The following is a 20,949-nucleotide window of genomic DNA, read 5'->3' as shown; positions in this document are numbered from 1 at the left end:
ACAAGTGAGTAATAAATGAGTGACAAGTAAGTAATAAATGTGTGACAAATGTGTGATAAATGTGTGACAAGTGAGTAATAAATGTGTGACAAGTAAGTAATGAATGTGTGACAAGTGAGTAATAAATATGTGACAAGTGAGTAATAAATGTGGGACAAGTGAGTAATAAATGTGTGACAAGTGAGTAATAAGTGTGTGACAAGTGAGTAATAAATGTGTGACAAGTGAGTAATGAATGTGTGACAAGTGAGTAATAAATGTATGACAAGTAAGTAATAAATGTGTGACAAGTAATAAATGTGTGACAAGTGAGTAATGAATGTGTGACAAGTGAGTAATAAATGTGTGACAAGTAATAAATGTGTGACAAGTGAGTAATAAATGTGTGACAAGTAAGTAATGAATGTGTGACAAGTGAGTAACAAATGTGTGACAAGTGTGTGATAATTGTGTGACAAGTGAGTAATAAATGTGTGACAAGTGAGATAAATGTGTGACAAGTGCGATAAATGTGTGACAAGTGAGTAATAAATGTGTGACAAGTGAGTAATAAATGTGTGACAAGTGAGTAATAAATGTGGGACAAGTGAGTAATGAATGTGTGACAAGTGAGTAATAAATGTGTGACAAGTGAGTAATAAATGTGTGACAAGTGTGCGATAAATGTGTGACAAGTGAGTAATAAATGTGTGACAAGTGAGTAATAAATGTGTGACAAGTAAGTAATAAATGTGTGACAAGTGAGTAATAAATGTGTGACAAGTGAGTAATGAATGTGTGACAAGTGAGTAATAAATGTGTGACAAATGAGTAATAAATGTGTGACAAGTGAGTAACAAATGTGTGACAAGTGTGTGATAAATGTGTGACAAGTGAGTAATAAATGTGTGACAAGTGAGTAATAAATGTGTGACAAGTGTGTGATAAATGTCTGACAAGAGTTTAATAAATGTGTGACAAGTGTGTGATAAATGTCTGACAAGAGTTTAATAAATGTGTGACAAGTGAGTAATAAATGTGTGACAAGTGAGTAATAAATGTGTGACAAGTGAGTAATAAATGTGTGACAAGTGAGTAACAAATGTGTGACAAGTGTGTGATAAATGTGTGACAAGTGAGTAATAAATGTGTGACAAGTGAGTAATAAATGTGTGACAAGTGTGTGATAAATGTCTGACAAGAGTTTAATAAATGTGTGACAAGTCCGTAATAAATGTGTGACAAGTGTGTGATTCATGTGTGACAAGTGAGTAATAGATGTGTGACTAGTGAGTAATACATGTGTGACAAGTGTGCGATAAATGTGTGACAAGTAAGCAATGAATTTATGACAAGTGAGTGATATATCTAAGGCAAATATTTGACATGACTTTAGTGTGTGACATTTGTGACAGGCGTAAGACAAGTGTATGACACACGTGTGACATAAATGTACGACAAGTTCGGGAAAAATGTGTGACACGTGCATGACAAGTGGTTCACCACAATACTTATTAAATACTGCATGATGGTAAGTGATAGTTTCAAAGCTTCAAAGCAGTTGTTCCTTAATGTCGACATTGGATTGTATTCTGTGGGTGAGACCCGACCTAGCTCACCGCCATTAATCCTGACATTTGTATTTCAGGCTAATGTATAACCAGCTAATACAGGTCAGGTCTGGTAGGGAGACTCCACTGTAACCCTCCGTGTGCTGCACTCGTACTAACACCAGTACTAACACCAGGGCCCACTTGCACAAAGCGATTTTAGTGCTACGACTATTGTAAGCCTATGTTAAAGTATGGGAGTTAAGATCATCTTAGCGCTAAGATCGCTTTGTGCAAGTGGGCCCAGTACTAACACCTTGCGCTGGGAGATTCAGTCAATGCATTTCAGTACTTTAGGGCCTCAGGCCTGTGTGTACAAGCGTTATGGTTACAGGCGGAATTGCAGTTAACCGTACGTTTATTTTGCTGACTTTGTAATGATGTTAGAGTTTGGGGATGACATCAAAGTGTTAAATTTATGCCTGTTCGGATGAAGATAAGACTTAGTGTTAATGTATAGTTGCCTTATCTTTATGTACACTGGACACACTGAAAGAAAGTAGAATTCATTTTAATTCAGTTTAAGTTGTATATATTGGTATATTGAAGTGACGCCCATGCTCAATTTCCAGATCATGACAACTTAAACGAAAACAGGAACGAAACTTTGAATTGACTTTGTGTTATGGAGTTCAAATAGTTTTCACAATTTATAAGAATTTTAGATGTTGTAATAGGACATTTTGGACTTGCAAGTAAATCACTGTGCTAAATTTGTTGGAAGTTGTCATTTGAATGTTGGGAGTATTCCATGGCAGCATGGGGTACTGGGATCCATTGTGACCTTGAATCCCAACAGATAGACAAGCATAGGGTACTGGGGCCTATTGTGACCTTGAATCCCCACAGATAGACAAGCATAGGATACTGGGGCCTATTGTGACCTTGAATCCCCACAGATAGACAAGCATGGGGTACTGGGGCCTATTGTGACATTGAATCCCCACAGATAGACAAGCATGGGGTATTGGGGCCTATTGTGACATTGAATCCCCACAGATAGACAAGCATAGGGTACTGGGGCCTATTGTGACATTGAATCCCCACAGATAGACAAGCATGGGGTACTGGGGCCTATTGTGACCTTGAATCCCCACAGATAGACAAGCTTGGGGTACTGGGGCCTATTGTGACCTGGAATCCCCACAGATAGACAAGCATGGGGTACTGGGACCTATTGTGACCTTGAATCCCCACAGATAGACAAGCTTGGGGTACTGGGGCCTATTGTGACCTGGAATCCCCACAGATAGTCAAGCTTGGGGTACTGGGGCCTATTGTGACCTGGAATCCCCACAGATAGACAAGCATGGGGTACTGGGACCTATTGTGACCTTGAATCCCCACAGATAGACAAGCTTGGGGTACTGGGGCCTATTGTGACCTGGAATCCCCACGGGTAGACAAGCATGGGGTACTCGGACCTATTGGGACCTGGAATCCCCACAGATAGACAAGCTTTGGGTATTGGGACCTATTGTGACCTTGAATCCCCACAGATAGACAAGCATGGGGTACTCGGACCTATTGTGACCTTGAATCCCCACAGATAGACAATCATGGGGTACTGGGACCTATTGTGACCTTGAATCCCCACAGATAGACAAGCTTGGGGTCCTGGGACCTATTGTGACCTTGAATCCCCACAGATAGACAAGCTTGGGGTCCTGGGACCTATTGTGACCTTGAATCCCCACAGGTAGACAATCATGGGGTACTGGGACCTATTGTGAACTTGAATCCCCACAGATAGACAAGCTTGGGGTCCTGGGACCTATTGTGACCTTGAATCCCCACAGATAGACAAGCTTGGGGTCCTGGGACCTATTGTGACCTTGAATCCCCACAGATAGACAATCATGGGGTACTGGGACCTATTGTGACCTTGAATCCCCACAGATAGACAAGCTTTGGGTATTGGGACCTATTGTGACCTTGAATCCCCACAGATAGACAAGCATGGGGTACTGGGACCTATTGTGAACTTGAATCCCCACAGATAGACAAGCATGGGGTACTGGGACCTATTGTGACCTTGAATCCCCACAGATAGACAAGCTTGGGGTACTGGGACCCATTGTGACCTTGAATCCCCACAGATAGACAAGCATGGGGTACTGGGACCTATTGTGACCTTGAATCCCCACAGGTAGACAAGCTTGGGGTACTGGGACCCATTTTGTCCTGGAATCCCCACAGGTAGACAAGCTTGGGGTACTGGGACCCGTTGTTACATTGAATCCCCACAGATAGACAAGCTTGGGGTACTTGGCCCCTGTTCTACCCCAGATTCCACACAGAGTCAGATGTCAACCAATCAGTCACATGGTTCAACGGGATGTCAGGCCCAGACAAACCTTCTTAACTCTCCAGTTTGTGTGTAGACAGTTTTATAGATGTTCCAAATCTGTTAACATTGTTTCGATACTACACATTCTGTAGAGATTACCAACAATGTGTTGATAACAGCATAACCCTGACGTAATTTTTGTAATTAACAGGTGTACATAGTTCAGTTTTCCTTGTAGGTATTCAGTGTTAAGAACTTGATAATACACTGTATCAGTTTTGTGTAATAACACTTAGAAATCATTTTGCAATACCGTATTCCACATAATAAGCACCCAGGGCACTCTCAAAATTAGAAATAGGGGGCTCTTATTAGAATATTATTTTGGTGAAAAAAACAGAGTTGAAAGATTGTTAATTTCGTGGTTTTTGCTGACAGCCTGAAATGTTTATATACGACAGATATATTTTTCCAGTATTTAATTGCCTATAATTAAGGGTGCATATAACATATGAGTGCGTATTATATGCGATTAAATTTTAGTCTTGTGTACATTGATCGATCGGAAGGGCTGCTTATCACGTCGGGACGCTTATTACGTGGAATACGGTATATTCATCATACAGATGAAGACATAAACTAGGTACTGTACCCTTCAACTACATTGGACCACAACTACAGTGGGATGAATCACGTGACACTTCCGACACAATATCTACAGAAATATGATGCTCCCCAAATCTTTAAAATTTGTCATCTCTAAAGATTGTCACCTTTAATGTTTGTCATCTTTAGTGTTTGTCATCTTTAAAGTTTGTCATCTTCAATGTTTGTCATCTTTAATGTTTGTCATTTTTAATGTTTGTCATCTTTAATGTTTGTCATCTTAATTGTTTGTCATCTTTAAAGTTTGTCATCTTTAATGTTTGTCATCTTTAATGTTTGTCATTTTTAATGTTTTTTATCTTTAAAGTTTGGCATCTTTAATGTATGGCATCTTAAATGTTTGGCATCTTGAAAGTTTGGCATCTTGAAAGTTTGGCATCTTAAATGTTTGGCATCTTAAATGTTTGGCATCTTTAGTGTTTGGCATTTTTAATGTTTGGCATCTCTAAAGTTTGGCATCTTTAATATATGGCATCTTTAATGTTTGGCATCTTTAAAATTTGTCATCTTTAATGTTTGGCATCTTAAATGTTTGGCATCTTTAGTGTTTGGCATCTTTAATGTTTGGCATCTTTAAAGTTTGTCATCTTTAAAGTTTGTCATCTTTAATATATGGCATCTTTAAAGTTTGGCATCTTTAATGTTTGGCATCTTTAAAATTTGGCATCTTTAATGTTTGGCATCTTAAATGTTTGGCATCTTTAGTGTTTGGCATCTTTAAAGTTTGTCATCTTTAAAGTTTGTCATCTTTAATGTTTGTCATCTTTTATGTTTGTCATCTTTTATGTTTGTCATCTTTAGTGTTTGTCATCTTTAGTGTTTGTCATCTTTAATGTTTGGCATCTTCAATGTTTGTCATCTTTAAAGTTTGTCATCTTTTATGTTTGTCATCTTTTTATGATGGTCCCTGTTAACCCAAAATAATTTTTAATACAATCACACACGCCATCATTATATGTTTATGATAATTGTGCACATTTTTATTTTCCCATTTGTACTTCCACAAGCATAATACTGAAGTCAGTTCTTGCATGGACCTGTGGGAGGTCCATGGTTCTTGTGAATAGATAAGTCAACACTATCAAATAGCTTCACAGGCTGCTTATTTAATGAACACAAAAAACTGAAGACAACAATATTAAATAACTTCACAAACTGGTTATTCAATCATCAACACAAAAAGCTGTAGACAAGAATATGAGAGTAATGACATCGTTCATCACAATAAGGCTACTGGCACACAGGAAATGTAATGTCAGCCCGTCCAGGTCACCCCCTCGCCTGGGACACACTGGGGGTCAGACAGGGGGCGGGGTGTAGCTTGTTGAAGTTGTACTGTCTGCCTGTGAAATGCTTGTCATAATGCATATCTCTATGAGTAGACCTACTGTGTCAGAGAGACCCGTGAAGATCTAGGCTAGATTAGGTCTTCAGCAACCCATGCTTGTGGTAATCGGCAACTAACGGGATCGGGTGGTCAGGCTCACTGACTTGGTTGATGCATGTCATCAATCCCAATTGTGTAGATCGATGCTCATGATATCAATCACTAGATTGTCTGGCTCAGACAATTTACAGACTGCAGTCATATAGCTGGAATATTGCTGAGTGCGGCATTAAACAACAAACAAACAAACCAAACAGTGACAGAGTGTTTGTTCATATGTGATGTCACTTTATGTTCAAGGTTGTGTTCATTTGACTCTAAACGTTTGTCATTGATAATATAATCATTAATACCATTGTCTAATTATTAAATTACTAAAACTTTCTTTAAATTCATATTTTGTAATGTACTTATGTAACGTCCAATATTAGATAACCGTCCTAAATATTTTTCTTGTTAAAATATATTACCACCATATATTTTGCAAAAGAATCTAAACTCATATCCTGTATTAGCACATGTTTTTAATTGTTTAAAGAGATGTTGATTATGAAAGATTTTATGTCACACAAACAAAAGCTTTTCAAACCTTTTATCAAGCACAAATATTAATTTTTGAATTTGCTTCTCACCCGATTTTGCAAATTTATTCCCTCCCTAATTCAAATCCCCCTTTCTTGAAGTGTGAGCATACTGCATGAGCTTGGACATAAAAATTAAGTGATGTCGTTAAGGAATGAGACAAAAAACTGAAAAGGAAGAGTTATTTTCAATGAGTCTAAGAGTTACCTCCCCTTGATCTAATCCAAGCGATATCTCCTGTGGGAGCCAGTTTTGGATGATAAATCAATTTTTTCTCCCTGTCGGAACTCTTTACCATGAAGGTAATTAATGCCTTCACACAGAATACTTGCCTAACAGACTTGTGAAGATCTGGGGTAGAATAGGTCTTCAGCAAGCCATGCTTGCCGTAAAAGGCGACCATGCTTGTGGTCAGGTTCGCTGACTTAATTGATGCATGTTATCGTATCCCTAATTGATTGGATCAATGCTCATGATGTCAATCACTGGATTGTCTGGTCCAGACTCGATTATTAACAGACTGACGTCATATAGCTGGAATATTGCTGAGTGCAGTGTTAAACAACAAACAAACAAACAAACAAATAAACCTGCCTAATATTCTCCGTCTGCAGCGGAGAGAGGACATATTTTGATAAGACAACACACCAGTGTGAAAACTATCTTTTCTCTGTTTCCATAAATTAGAAAAGTACTTTATAAACTGTGATGATAAGTGCTTTTAATTTATTTACAGTATGTTAATTGATGAAGGTCACATCCATTGGAACTCCAGACCTCACAGATAACATGTTATTGCTGGGCTAGGCTGATCTAGCAGTGTAAGCTGTAACAAAATGCTGTGCAGAGTTGTGTCCCTTAGCTGTATCAGGAGCCACTATAGGGTTATTGTCCTTAAGAGCTTTTCAAAACTAGACTTGATATGTACTTCAACAGAGCTTGAAATCTTCTCCGTTGGTGCTTGAGTGAATGTTGTTTTACGTCATAGTCAGCAATACTCCAGTTTTCCAAATTTCCCCAGAACCCTTGACATCCTTATTGGACATTATGTGTTGTGGATCAGTGTTAGGGCTGGGACGGGGAACTAGGGGACTCGGACAAAATGTTTAATTGCAAAAATTATCTGGAACTTCCATGGTTACCGGGTACACTATAAGTGACTAATGTTCGCATTCCTTCTGACTTTATGTTTGAATAGTCAACTTCAGTTTATCATCCAAAACTGGCTCCCACAGGAGATATCCTTGGATGAGATCAAGCGATATCTACAGTGTAGATATCGCTGCAATGAAATTACATCACAATGTTCTGCAGACCATTGTGACGTCACTGGTTACCATGACGTCACAATCAAATGACATCACTAATGGCTCTGGTACTGAAGCTGTTAGCAGTACTTTTTACACTGAAGACACTGCTAATTACAGTCTACAAACTGAAAAAGGTGGAAGAATGATGTTGAATGATAAATAAAATCTCACCCTCGTGTCTTTTGATATCAAATATATCAACACTCGTTGATAAAAGTGGTAAAAATCCTCGGCAAGCCTTGGAATTTTTCCACTTTTATCAACGAGTGTTGATATACATGTATTTGATATCAAAAGACACGAGGGTGAGATTCTCTATTTAGCCAGGGCTACGGTCAAATTATTCCCAATCGGACATTTGTACCCATCTCTTGAGACCAACAGCGGGTACCCGGGTAGAGTGGGGTAACAGTGGGGTGGGTAGCCGGGTAGTAAATTTGGACTCGTCCCAGCCCTAAACAGTGGATTGGCTGCTATTACACTTTAACGTTGAAACTACTGACAATCACACACTGTAGGGCGAGGAGATATCCTTATTCTGTTGTCATTAGCATGTAACATTTGACTTGTGTGGCCCAGATTGTACTGTGATTGTATGTGTGAGATAAACAGGATGTTATAACGACCTCGTAACCCCCAGCAGTCAGATGATGGAGTGAGAACTGTGTGTGGGGCACTGTGCCATCCTGACATGCACGATGGAGGGCTGGGGGAGGGGGAGGGGTGATGGGGGATGCGGAAGGGGTGAGGGAGTGGTGATACATACACTACACAATACACAGAATTAGTGTTGTACGTAAATGACATATTTTATGATATGAAACTAGGAAATCCCAAGTTATTTTCAAGATTCAAGTCATGTTCATTTTGAATTTTTCCCACTTTTTCCATAAATGTCATCTTAATCTATCCATCTCTAAAAAAAATATTGAGCTACATGTATGCAGTTTGTTTTTTATTTCGGAACAGTCCAACCAAATTGGTCAGCACATACTCTTTGACCATAAAATCCAAATATTGTTGAGGCCAATACTAAAATAAACTAGGTGGGCTTTGTTGCAACTGTAAATATATCAGAATTAAGAAAAACAGTATTGTTAGGATAGATTTTTTTTTATGGTCTGGTGAAAAATAAATATGATACAAAACAAACATTGTTTGAAACTGAATTATGATTCTTTACACACATACTTTTGGTTTTTGGTTTTCCTTTGAAATGATTTTTGGAAATAAAAATAAATATAAAAAGATATTGAAGTAAATATTTATTCATAAATATGTCAACAATAATAACTTCACAGTTTTTGGAAATGAAAATAAATATAAAAACATATTGAAGTAAATATTTATTCATAAATATGTCAACAATAATAACTTCACAGACTGCTTATTTTATCATTAACACACAAAAATGTAGACAGTACAAAATTGGTGACATCATCCTGCGCAATAATGCAACACAAGCCCCACCCATTCTATCATCAGCCAATCAGGAAAGACTAGTCCATGAGTGGGTGTGGCCTGATATTTTTGGATTGATAGAAACATAAATGAAAAATTGTTTGCATGGTTAGCCTATCTTGCAGTATATTTATGATACATATAATAACTTGCAGTTTATTTATATACTTGTACCAAATTCTATTAGCCCCACCCATTCTATTATCAGCCAGTCAGGAAAGACATAAAAAACATAAATGAAAAAATGAATTGCATGGTTAACCAATCAAATGCCATGGAATCACTTGCAGTTTATTTATAAACATGTATCTGCACAAAACAAGACTACCATTGCTTTAGATAGATGACCCTGAAGACTCCCCACATGGGTAAAATGCGTGAAGCCCATTTCTGGTGTCCATCACTGTGATTTTGCTTGAATATTGCTAAAAGCGGCTTAAGACAATACTCTCTCACATCAGATTTCATTCACTCATTTGTTTTCATTCAAAAATGTTTCTAAACATTTCAGTTTCAATTGGATTTTCCCTGAAAATAGTTCTGTTTGTTTGCAATTTTCTATCTTGCTGTCATATCCTGTTTTTTAATCTCTGTCTCTGTGGGTTATTTCCAGGTCCCCATTCACGGGCAGAGTCACAGCGCCAAGGGGCCCCGCCTGTACCCCGGGGGTAGTATGTACAACAAGCGAGTTGTCAAGTCCGGTAACAAGCGCGACACCAGCCCCGGGAGGGATCAGTCCGGAGCCTTCATCGACAACTACAGCTTCGTGTAGCCGTGGCTACAAACAACCGCGGTTATATTTCTACAATCGTTTGTAACTTCAGCTGACATTATTGTTGAGCTGCGCCTTATTGAAACATGGATAAACAACCTTATTGAAACACGGATAAACAACCTTATTGAAATACGGATAAACAACCTTATTGAAACACGGATAAACAACCTCACTAAAATAATAATCAATACTTGTCATGAAATGTCGTTTTCCTATTGGCCAGTCGCAGACTTGTATAAACCCATGCCAGTTTGTACCGGTATGAGCGGTCATGATGCTTTTCTGTAGCCGACTGCCAGGGGTGAAATGATACAGCAAGGTCACGATATGATACATATCACGATACAAAGGTCACAATACCAAGGCCGTTGTTAAGTTTTTTTGACAGGGGGGGCAAATAAGATTATTCATTTTTTGTTCAAGTTACTTTCACAAGGAAAAATGTTTTCTGTAAAAACTGTCCCCCCTGCCCCCCGGCTGGCTACGGCACTGGATACAATACGTATCATGCATATATACGTCAAATCACATGGAAATGGCTTGACAATAAATATTTCAGAGCAGGTTGAAACGGAAAATCCAAATGTAGACACATGTTTGTAGGGGCTATTTTTAGTAGTGAATTTGAAACGCTAATTACAACACACTTTACCATATCTTTATACGAGTACTTTGTAATTTATTTCAGCAAGTGTATAGTCTTGTATCGATACAGAGAAAAACGTATCGTGTACAGTATCGTCACATGAAAACTGATGTACCGGTGCACCGACGTATCATTTCAGTCCTACCGACTGAGACGTCGTATCTTTTCGTTACGTTAAACAGTGTGACATCATGATATTGGCGTACGGTGTAGAACTAAACCTTGCAAGGCTTGCTCTATGTTATGTTGGGTGCTCTCGCACGTTGGCTTACGAAGTAGCCGTGCTACACACTGTCTGTCATGAATGCGAGCAAGGTACACGTATTATGATGTTACAATACAATACAATAGTTGAGCACAGACAGCACCATAATTTGTTTAATCAGTGTTTTCTTGAAAAGCACTCAAAAGATTGAACTCGACCCAGGCCACTTCACTAAATATGTCTGCTTGCACCAAAGAGTTAGCATTTAATTTTGTCATACTTTGTTTCGAAATTTGACATAGTCTAACTGTAGATCAGATAGAATTGTGAATGGATGAGTGAAGCTGTCAATACAAAGATCATGTTATCTTCCTCGGCCATATGCAGGCCCACACCCCACCAACATATATTTTTAAACTGAAAATAGTTGATTGATGTTTTTTGCCACGAGGGCTCCAAATTTGACGATTAGAATGACAAGATATTACAGATATCATGAAAAGTTAAAGTGGCGTTACTTTCCAAGTAAAATTATTTAATTGCATCAGTGTATAAAGAGATGAAAGTCTTCCCAGGAGTGAATGCTCGTACATGTTACTGTCAAAATAGTTAACATCCAACATTTTAAACAGTATTGGCCTTTCTGTGTTCCCGGGGTGTAATTTGGCTTATTTAAACTGTAAGTAAAACTAAATTACGAGGGCATGCAAGGGTTTGGGTTTCTAAACATTAGATTCTCTTTAAAGCTATTTCCTGCATTTTTCGGTCGGGTAGCCTAGTGGTTAAGCGTTCGCTCGTCACGCCAAAGACCCGGGTTCGATTCCCGACATGGGTACAATGTGTGAAGCCCATTTCTGGTGTCCCCTGCCGTGATATTGCTGGAATATTGCTAAAAGCAGCGTAAACCATACTCACTCCTGCATTTTTGGACCATTTGTGTTAGATTTGTAATATATAAAGGTGTTTCCCCCAAAACATTTTTTTACTTTCATTCAAGAAACATCTATGATGACGAATACAATCTGAACATTATAACGAAACGATATTACTTTTGTGTGTTTTTACATGTTCATTCGTGTGCGTAAAGATTCCGATTTTCAAGTTAGACGATAAATATCGTGTTCGATTCTGTTGAAGTTGAACTAAAAATTTACTGCATAGATGATAATTTGAGCTTTACTTATAAAAAGATGTGTTTTTTGAGGTGTAAAAAATCATGCTTTTTTTAGGTGTAAGCAATTGCTTTTCTGCGATAATGGTAGTTTCGCCCCTGTGTTCCACTAAACCAACCATTCCAAACACTTCATGTTAAATTAGGGGTGGTCGGATAGCCTAGATGTTAAAGCGTTCACTCGTCACGCTGAAGACCCTGGTTCGATTCCCGACATGGGAACAATCTGTGAAGCCCATTTGTGGTGTCCCCCATCGTGATATTGCTGGAATATTGCTAAAAGTGGCAAAAAAACATACTTACTCACTCACTCACTCATGATAAATGAACAATAACAGATATTGATCCACACAGACGTATTTCTGTTCCCATCTCAGCCAAACTTCAGTCCAGTTCCAGAAACCAGAAACTACTGAAGTGGGGCAGGTGGTGCGGTAGTCGAGTGGTGCAAGTGTTAGCTTATCACTCTGAAGGACTGGGTTTGCTTCCCAACACGGGTACAAGCGAAGCCATACCTTTGCCCCCCAAGGTGGCAAACTATATGTTTACACTACTGTGTAATTAGTGTCAATATTTATAATAAACTATATATATATTGTTCCTTGAACATTCCATGTCTTATATTTATGTATATACCGATACAAATTGTGTATTATTTTTACATTGTAAATTATTTGTAAAACCATGCATTTTATATTATTTTATAATATATTAATATTTACTCATATATTCATATTATTTAGATTTTGCTGGAACTTATATATGATTTTATGATGTTTTTTTGTATATGAAATAATCGTGGACAATTTATATTTTTACATGTGTAGACAATAATTATTGTTGAAATGCTTTTTTTAATATACACCCCTAGATTTCCAGGGACTGTCCAGTACTAATGAAGTAATGTATGAAATTAATTATATTCAGTATAATAAGAACTTGTAATTAACATGAAAAGGACTGCGTGACCAATTTAATTATTGAGTCATTTGCATTATTTAAATGCACCAGTTTTAAGGCTTTAATTTTTTTAGTTGGTTTATGAGACCAACAAACACACTGAAATTAGAAAAAAATGGAATGACTCTTGACAAATATTTTTGGGGCAACTCTCTTTTACAATTAGATGAAATGAGGAAATTCACGAGATTTTATCACCGATGTTTGTAATAAATGGTGAATATTGTAACCAAAAATCTTTCAGTTATGAAAATGAAAAGCTCTTTGTTACAAATGTAATAATTGAGTCATTTTGCTGTATTTGAACTTACTTGAACATGTTGTCACGTGTTGTGATATTTATAAGTTGTACCATTGACCCTTATTACCCATCATATAGAATCTTATGTACTTATTGATCATTTTATGCCCGTAATCGTGCCTTGGTGATGCTATTTTCCTACAACTTGTCCCAAACCTTTTTACAGTTACCTACTTGTGTGCCTAGTTTGCCTTAATCAGTTGGTTCTAATCATTATGCCAAGAAAGTATTATATTTTCATATTTTTGTACCCATTCTGCTGAGTCTAGCACGTGTCCTGATGTCAGTGCTGCAAGTGATGTAAGTCTGGTAGAATAAGGAGCTATGGATGTTGGAAGCTAGTGCTGAAACGATTGATGGAGTAATTTGTAAATCCTTTTACGTGGATGGTCTAATGGTCATGTCTAGTGGTCATGTCTAGTGGTCATGTCTAGTGGTCATGTCTAGTGGTCATGTCTAATGGTCAAGTCTAGTGGTCATGTCTAGTGGTCATGTCTAATGGTCATGTCTAATGGTCATGTCTAGTGGTCATGTCTAATGGTCAAGTCTAGTGGCCATGTCTACTGGTCATGTCAAGTGGTCATGTCTAGTGGTCATGTCTAATGGACATGTCTAATGGTCATGTCTAGTGGTCATGTCTAGTGGTCATGTCTACTGGTCATGTCTAGTGGTCATGTCTAGTGATCATGTCTACTGGTCATGTCTAGTGGTCATGTCTACTGGTCATGTCTAGTGGTCATGTCTACTGGTCATGTCTAGTGGTCATGTCTAATGGTCATGTCTAGTGGTCATGTCTAATGGTCATGTCTAGTGGTCATGTCTAGTGGTCATGTCTAGTGGTCATGTCTAATGGTCATGTCTAGTGGTCATGTCTAGTGGTCATGTCTGGTGGTCATGTCTAATGGTCATGTCTAGTGGTCATGTCTAGTGATCATGTCTAATGGTCATGTCTAGTGGTCATGTCTAATGGTCATGTCTAATGGTCACAGGACATCAGCCCAAACATCACTCGTTTCATGAGACCAAGGGCCAGATTGAACAAATATATCGTATCAGCACTGGTGTGACTCCTTTCCTTTGGGGCTGGCTAGCAATACAGATCATAGAGATCAATAATCAGTAACTAAACATCGGTTAATTATCGATAAATAATCGGAGAAGCAACTTTAACCAAATATGCAAGAAAGTCCTGAAAGAAATCAACATATTTCACGCCACCGGTGAGCAGCGACCCATTTATGCATAGATTACTTTGTGGACGTATGAGATATAACAAAAACAGTTGCTTTCCGTCTTCGACAATTGACATGATTGACAATAACAAGTCTGTTTCGGTAAATGTCATCTTTATTTCATTACAGTAGTTTATGTAAGTTATTATCGATGACAACAATTTCATATCGATAATCATTTATAGTTCTTCCCATCGATGATAATTCCGATTATCGATCGTTTTAGCCAGTCCTACTTTCCTTCTCACAGACTTACACTAGACACAGCACTACAACCTCATCCCATCCTTCCAAATGCTTCTACACTGCTGACATCTGTGCCTCACCACCATCCTATCCAGATCCAGTTTATAGGTGTGTGCCTTATTTTGTCCCGGAGGCCTTTCAAGTTTTATTAGTGACATACTACATATTTTATAATATTATCAGGAAAGATCTAGGAGGGATCACCAACTGATGTGTCAACCAGTGGTTTGCTGACTAAACTAGTTTCAAGAGCCATTGGGGCGGTCGGGTAGCCTCGTGGTTAAAGGGCTGCTCGTCACGCCGAAGACCGGGTTCGATTCCTGACATGGGTACAATGTGTGAAGCCCATTTCTGGTGTCCCCCGCCGTGATATTGCTGGAATATTGCTAAAAACGGCGTAAAACCATACTCACTCAATTCAGGAGCTATCAGTATATCAATGGTAGAGGTATTGTCCTCCAATTTCACCAGAAATACCATGTCAACAAATCCGTTTCATCTCAAATTTTAAATTTGTATTGACCAAGTTTACTGGTTATCACCTGTTCGTTTACCTGAATTTGCTGAAGGGATACAATGTCATTTTATTTACAGGGGGGGGGGGCGTATTATAGGCGGGGTCGCATCATAGATGGCGATATACAGTATATCCACTGTTTCTCTGTGGGAGTACCACAAGCAGCTGCGAATCAATCTCATCAACTGCCTCTCTGTGACATCTTCCGTACCATGTGACTTAGGGCGTGCTACCCTTACAAAATGGCCTCCACTCTGGAGCAGATATGAGAAGAATCGCTGGAAACGTTGCAAACCATCTGCACATAGCTTGACTCCCATTTTGTCAGTAACCTGCTGGTTCGAGGATGTAAACTTTGTATAATCATGATGACCCATGACATATTTGACAGCGAGTTTGAAAGTAGCCTTTTTGTCCTGTAGCGCGTCCTTTCTCACATGATCACTGAATAGAATGAAAATCCAGTATTACATCGCGGCAAGGCTGACTCTTCGAAGAGCGTAAAGACGGTCTATATATTTTATAGTCATCCTTTGAGTCTTTACCGTAGAGTATGTTGATTGTTATACACCCATGATAAAGCCACTTGATGTTATCATAGTGAGACAATTTTATGATGTGAAATGTGTTGTTATATCAGTAGAAATTATATGAACGCTCAGACACCTTTGACCACAGACCCTACTATTGTATGCTTAATATTGACACCTAGAAACCTCCGAGAGAGTTCAAGAAGTGTGAGACTGCCCAAAGATTTTTTTTAGATATCAACATTTATTACCGGTAATAAAATGTTTTTTCTCGATGTTCCTAAGTCTTTGTTTTGTAGATGCCACTAATCCAGTATTCCCATGGCCAAGTAGGTTCATCCTCATCCTCATCCTCCTCCTCCTCCTCCTCCTCCTCCTTCCAAGTGTCCATATTGTCCATATTGTCCAGATTGAACCGACACTCTGGTCATTGCCTTCTGGGCCAGCTTGTTCATCCCAAGTCCATGATATTGATAGTTATTCCCTGCCTTTCTTGGAATATCATGACATCTGTTATATTGCCAGTGTATTGTACACTCTATTTCTACTGTGTCATATTGCCAGTGAGGGCAGTGGGGTGGGTAACCTAGTGGCTAAAGCGTTCGCTTGTCACTCCGAAGACCTGGGTTCGATTTCCCACATGGGTACAATGTGTGAAGCCCTTTTCTGGTGTCCCCTGCTGTGATATTGCTGGAATATTGCGAAAAACGGCGTAAAAACCACACTCACTCACTCACTCTATTGCCAGTGTATTGTAGCTTGTCTATTTCTACTGTATGGTATATATATGTGTTACATTACTAGTGTATTGTACCTATTGCTCCTGTGTCAGTAGGCAGTCACACTTCTCGCAAGGATTAACCTTAGTTTCCAAGTTTCACAAATGATGGCAGTTTTTGATTCCGACAAAGCCTACCACAATTCCCCCATCAGGAATATCTTCATGAGTCAGCATCAGTGATGCACTGTAGTCTGGGAGTTCAATAGTACTGTTAGAATGAGTATTGTTTATTTCATAAACACATCCTGAATGATAGCAGGAAATGTGAAACTGTATTCACCCTGGTCCAATAAGTGCACCCTGACCTACTCCTAGACCAGGGAACGTCGCTATATAAGTGCAATAATCTTGGACGCGACGTTAAACCCAATTTCACCTCACCTCACCTAGACCAGGGCCCCGTTGCACAAAGCGATCTTAGCACTAAGGTGATCGAAACTCCCATACTTTAACATAATTGTCGATAGTCGTAGCTCTAAGACCATTTTGTGCAATGGGGTCAATGCTGTAAGTAATGTTTCTAAGCATCCCGACTATGAACGTGAGTCAGTATTTCCTTGTGAACCATTACAAATATATTTCAATGTGTATACATTACCTAGCAACTATCTCAATATCTACATCATTTTAGTTTCATAGATATTTGAAATATGTTTGTTCACGACCACTCGATCTATGAAAATAAATTGTACTTGTTTATGGTTTAATCAGCACTGTTTGTTATATTTCTAAGCCAAAGGCACTTATGGCGAATACAATAATTATATTTTCTGTGATACGTAGTTGTTCGAGTACAAATTACTTGATGTTTGTGTTGGTAAGTAATGAGGGTAAAAAACAGATATTAGTTGAAGCCTATCAGAAAGTGAAACTGTGACATGTATGTGTGAGAGATATGAGACTACAGGAAGTAGTACACCTGTAGGTGCTGCAGGCAGTTTCTGTTGCCCCTTGCTCCTCACTGAAACTGCAAGTGTTCCTGCTCAATTTTACCCAACAATCTAATGTAAACTTGAATCTAACAAAATTAGTTTTTTGTTTCACAGAATTTCTGTCAATGTCATGAACTAGAAACAACATAAAGATAAATGTTGATTTTGAGTTAAAATTGCTCAGAAATAAATGCATTGTTAAAAGTAATTGCAACAAACATGTTTATAAAACATATTTAATCAAACAGCTTTTCCAATTTTTTATTTAAAAAAATATTAAGCTAACCTTGTTTGTAAAGTGAAAATAAATTGGTGTTGCCTTTTCACATTGTTATAACATGTTGACGACTTGTAATGAGAGCTGTCACCCAAGGGAATAAATGTGAAAACATGACTCTTTTGTCTGTTGTGTGTGTGATAACAAACAGATGACGAGGAGACTGCATGGAACTGATGGAGGCTGTATTGTGGGTTCGAATCCCACATAAAACCTGATACAATTCACTGCCATCATCATCCCTGTGCTGATCTGATTTACCGAAGTAGTCTATGCCCTGCATCACTTCAGTCTTTTCTCCATCAGTCTGACGCTCATCTAATTGAGTGAGTGAGTTGGGTTTTACGCCCTTTTTAACAATATTCCAGTTATATCATGGCGTGTCAGCTTAATGTGGGAGGAAAGTCCGAAGTGATGCAGGTCTCAGGCGTTTACCACTTCGGTGAAACCCACGAGCACAGGTATGGTGCTGACAAACCTAGAAACATAATCGGGGCGAACCAGGATTCGAACCCACAATCATAGGTTTCTGGCGTGCCCAAGGAACGCAACTCTGCACAGCAAATCACGGTGCCTTAGACGATTTGGCCACCCGTGTCCCCTCATCTATATGATATACAGCAGCTGACACAAACACTCGCGTAATCTTTGGGAAGACTTTTAAAAGTCATGTTTCACCCTTGCCAAACAAGACTGGAATTTCTTGGCCAGATCGTAGCGCCACCAGTGGCAATTACGAGTTATGTCCCTTCTATGTTCCTCATATTGACCAGTCAGATTCCACCTCTCATTTCACTTACATTTGCTTCAAACAAAATGGTGGTGCCCAGTCTCAACGATCTGATCGATAATCAGGATCTTTATTGTAATGAAACTGGTTTTACCTCATGAAGTCATATCACTTGATCACCTTGATTAAAAACATCAACAGATTTGTGAAAATATGTTTACGCCCAGTTGGCTGTACACATGCTTTGCAAATCCTGCAACCAAACAAAATCTGCATGTTGAAATCAACGTCTATGAACCAGATGAAGATAATGTTAATGGGATTTTTATTGGGCTATGCATAGACTTGTTAGTCCAGCCAAATATTCTCCCAAATTCCAGCCTAGTTTGGCAAAGGTGGAAACTGAACTTTAAAGTCAGTTAATTCCCTTGCCTCAGGAAGATGTAGGGTGATTGAGTGAGTGCGTGAGTTGGGTATAACGCCGCTTTTAACAGTATTCCAGTTATATCACACCGTGTCAGCTTAAAGTGGGAGGAAAGCCCGAAGTGATGCAGGTCTCAGACGTTTACCACTTCAGTGAAACCCACAAGCACGGGTATGGTGCTGACAAACCTAGAAACATAATCGGGGCGAACCAGGATTCGAACCCACAATCAGAGGTTTCTGGCGTGCCCAAGGGACGCAACTCTGCACAGCAAATCGCAATAAGTAGGAAGTTGCATGATTGAAGATATATGTACAAATATTTGAAGGCAAGAGTTTCAGGTGTTACAAATTTTGTGGGATTTCAATTCATCAACATTATTGCAGGGTTGTTAGTGCGGTATGTTTTTAATCTGGAATCTTTCAGGGAAACACTATGGGACAGCCATTAGCTGTGTGGAGTGGTAAGTCAATATAAATATTGTTCACAGGGAGCAGCACCATCATATAATTATCACAGCTAGGCGACCTGTGAAGATCCGGGTCAGCATAACAACCCATGCTTGAATAGGTCTTCAGCAACCCATGCTTGCCATTAAAGGCGACTATGCTTGTTGTAAGAGGCGACTAACGGGATCGGGTGGTCATGCTCGCTGACTTGTTATGCATGTTATATCCCAAGTGCATAGATCAGTGCTCATGATGTCAATCACTAAACTGTCTGGTTCAGGCTCAATTATTTTCAGACCGCTGTCGTATAGCTGGAATATTGCTGAGTGCGGCGTACAACAAACAAACAAACAAACAAACAAACACAGCTAGGCCTAAGATCAATTTGAGGAACACTGACCTGTCAGTGTCGCCTCGTAGGAAATCTCTCAAGTGCTGGAAACCAATCGCTCTCCCAGTGACAAACTAGTCATTAGCAAGAATAACAAAACCAAGACAGCGTGTAATAGAAAGATCTATGTTTAATATCAAATGAGGTAGACATGCCGCCGAGTTGTCTCGCTGGATCCTTAAAAGAAAGGTGACATTTGTAAAAATGAGGTCCACAAAAGACAACCTGTCCAGATCAAGGATCACCGGCGATGGCAGTGAACATGTTGACAAAACAAGTCATAACAATGAATGTGTACAATTTCAAAATACAAAACCTTATATTTTTCATCTTGTTAAAAAAAGTCTAAAAATCTGTGCCTCTGGTTTACAAAATACTGCATAGCACACAATGTTGTTTTATGCTCCAGCCATCTTCCCAAGGCAAGAGAGTTAACTGACTATAAAAGTCCAGTTTCCACCCTTGCCGAACTAGGCTGGTATTATGGAGTTACATTTAGGCTTGACTAACGAGTCTATGCATAGTCCAATCAAAATCGTGCAATGAAATCGAAATCCGTTTCGTAGAGTGTCATGTACATTTCGGTCGACTGCAGGATTTGCAAAGCATGTGCACCGCTAACTCGTTGTCAACAGATAATTTCTAAATCTTTTCATGTTTTTAATCAAGGTGCTCACGTGATTTGATGCATGTCACGATGTGAGACTCGTTTATCACAATATCGATCTTGATTATCGATCAGATCGTCTTGACTGGGCGCCACCGTTTTGTTTGAAACAAATGCAAGTGATACGAGAGGTTGAATCTGATTGGTCAATAGGAGAGTCATAGAAAGGACATAACTCGTAATAGCCACTGGTGGCGCTACGATCGAGCCCTGTAATTCCAGCCTAGTTCAGCAAGGGTGGAAACTGGACTTTCAAAGTCAGTTAACTCACTTGCCTCGGGAAGATGTGCCCCAGGTGGCACTATTCCAGCTGTTTCCCACGGCTTGTCAATAGTCAAGTCTGGCAAGGCAAAACAGTGGTTGACCTAACAATTTCATGTCATCTAAGCATATTGACATGATATCAACCAATTCAGACAACCTGACGACC

The 20,949-nt window shown here is 39.0% G+C and overlaps 1 protein-coding gene across 2 annotated transcripts in view; it reads left to right on the top strand.

Annotated features, from left to right (window-relative positions):
* LOC124110873 (ankyrin repeat and MYND domain-containing protein 1-like) overlaps positions 1-10,512 on the top strand; it is a 53,258-nt gene extending 42,746 nt beyond the window's left edge. For both annotated transcript variants that reach the window (XM_048394048.1, XM_048394047.1), the window contains one exon: positions 9,899-10,512. In XM_048394048.1, coding sequence (XP_048250005.1) covers positions 9,899-10,057 — 159 coding nt within the window. In that variant the 3' untranslated portion in view covers positions 10,058-10,512. The remainder of the gene's footprint in view (positions 1-9,898) is intronic.
* Positions 10,513-20,949: the final 10,437 nt, after the last annotated feature.

This window comes from Haliotis rufescens, unplaced genomic scaffold (assembly GCF_023055435.1).
Source record: "Haliotis rufescens isolate VD_foot unplaced genomic scaffold, xgHalRufe1.0.p SCAF_129, whole genome shotgun sequence".
NCBI classification, from domain to species: Eukaryota; Metazoa; Mollusca; class Gastropoda; order Lepetellida; family Haliotidae; genus Haliotis; species Haliotis rufescens.
The sequence above is the reverse complement of the archived record's forward strand: the minus strand, read 5'-3'. Positions and strand labels throughout refer to the sequence as shown.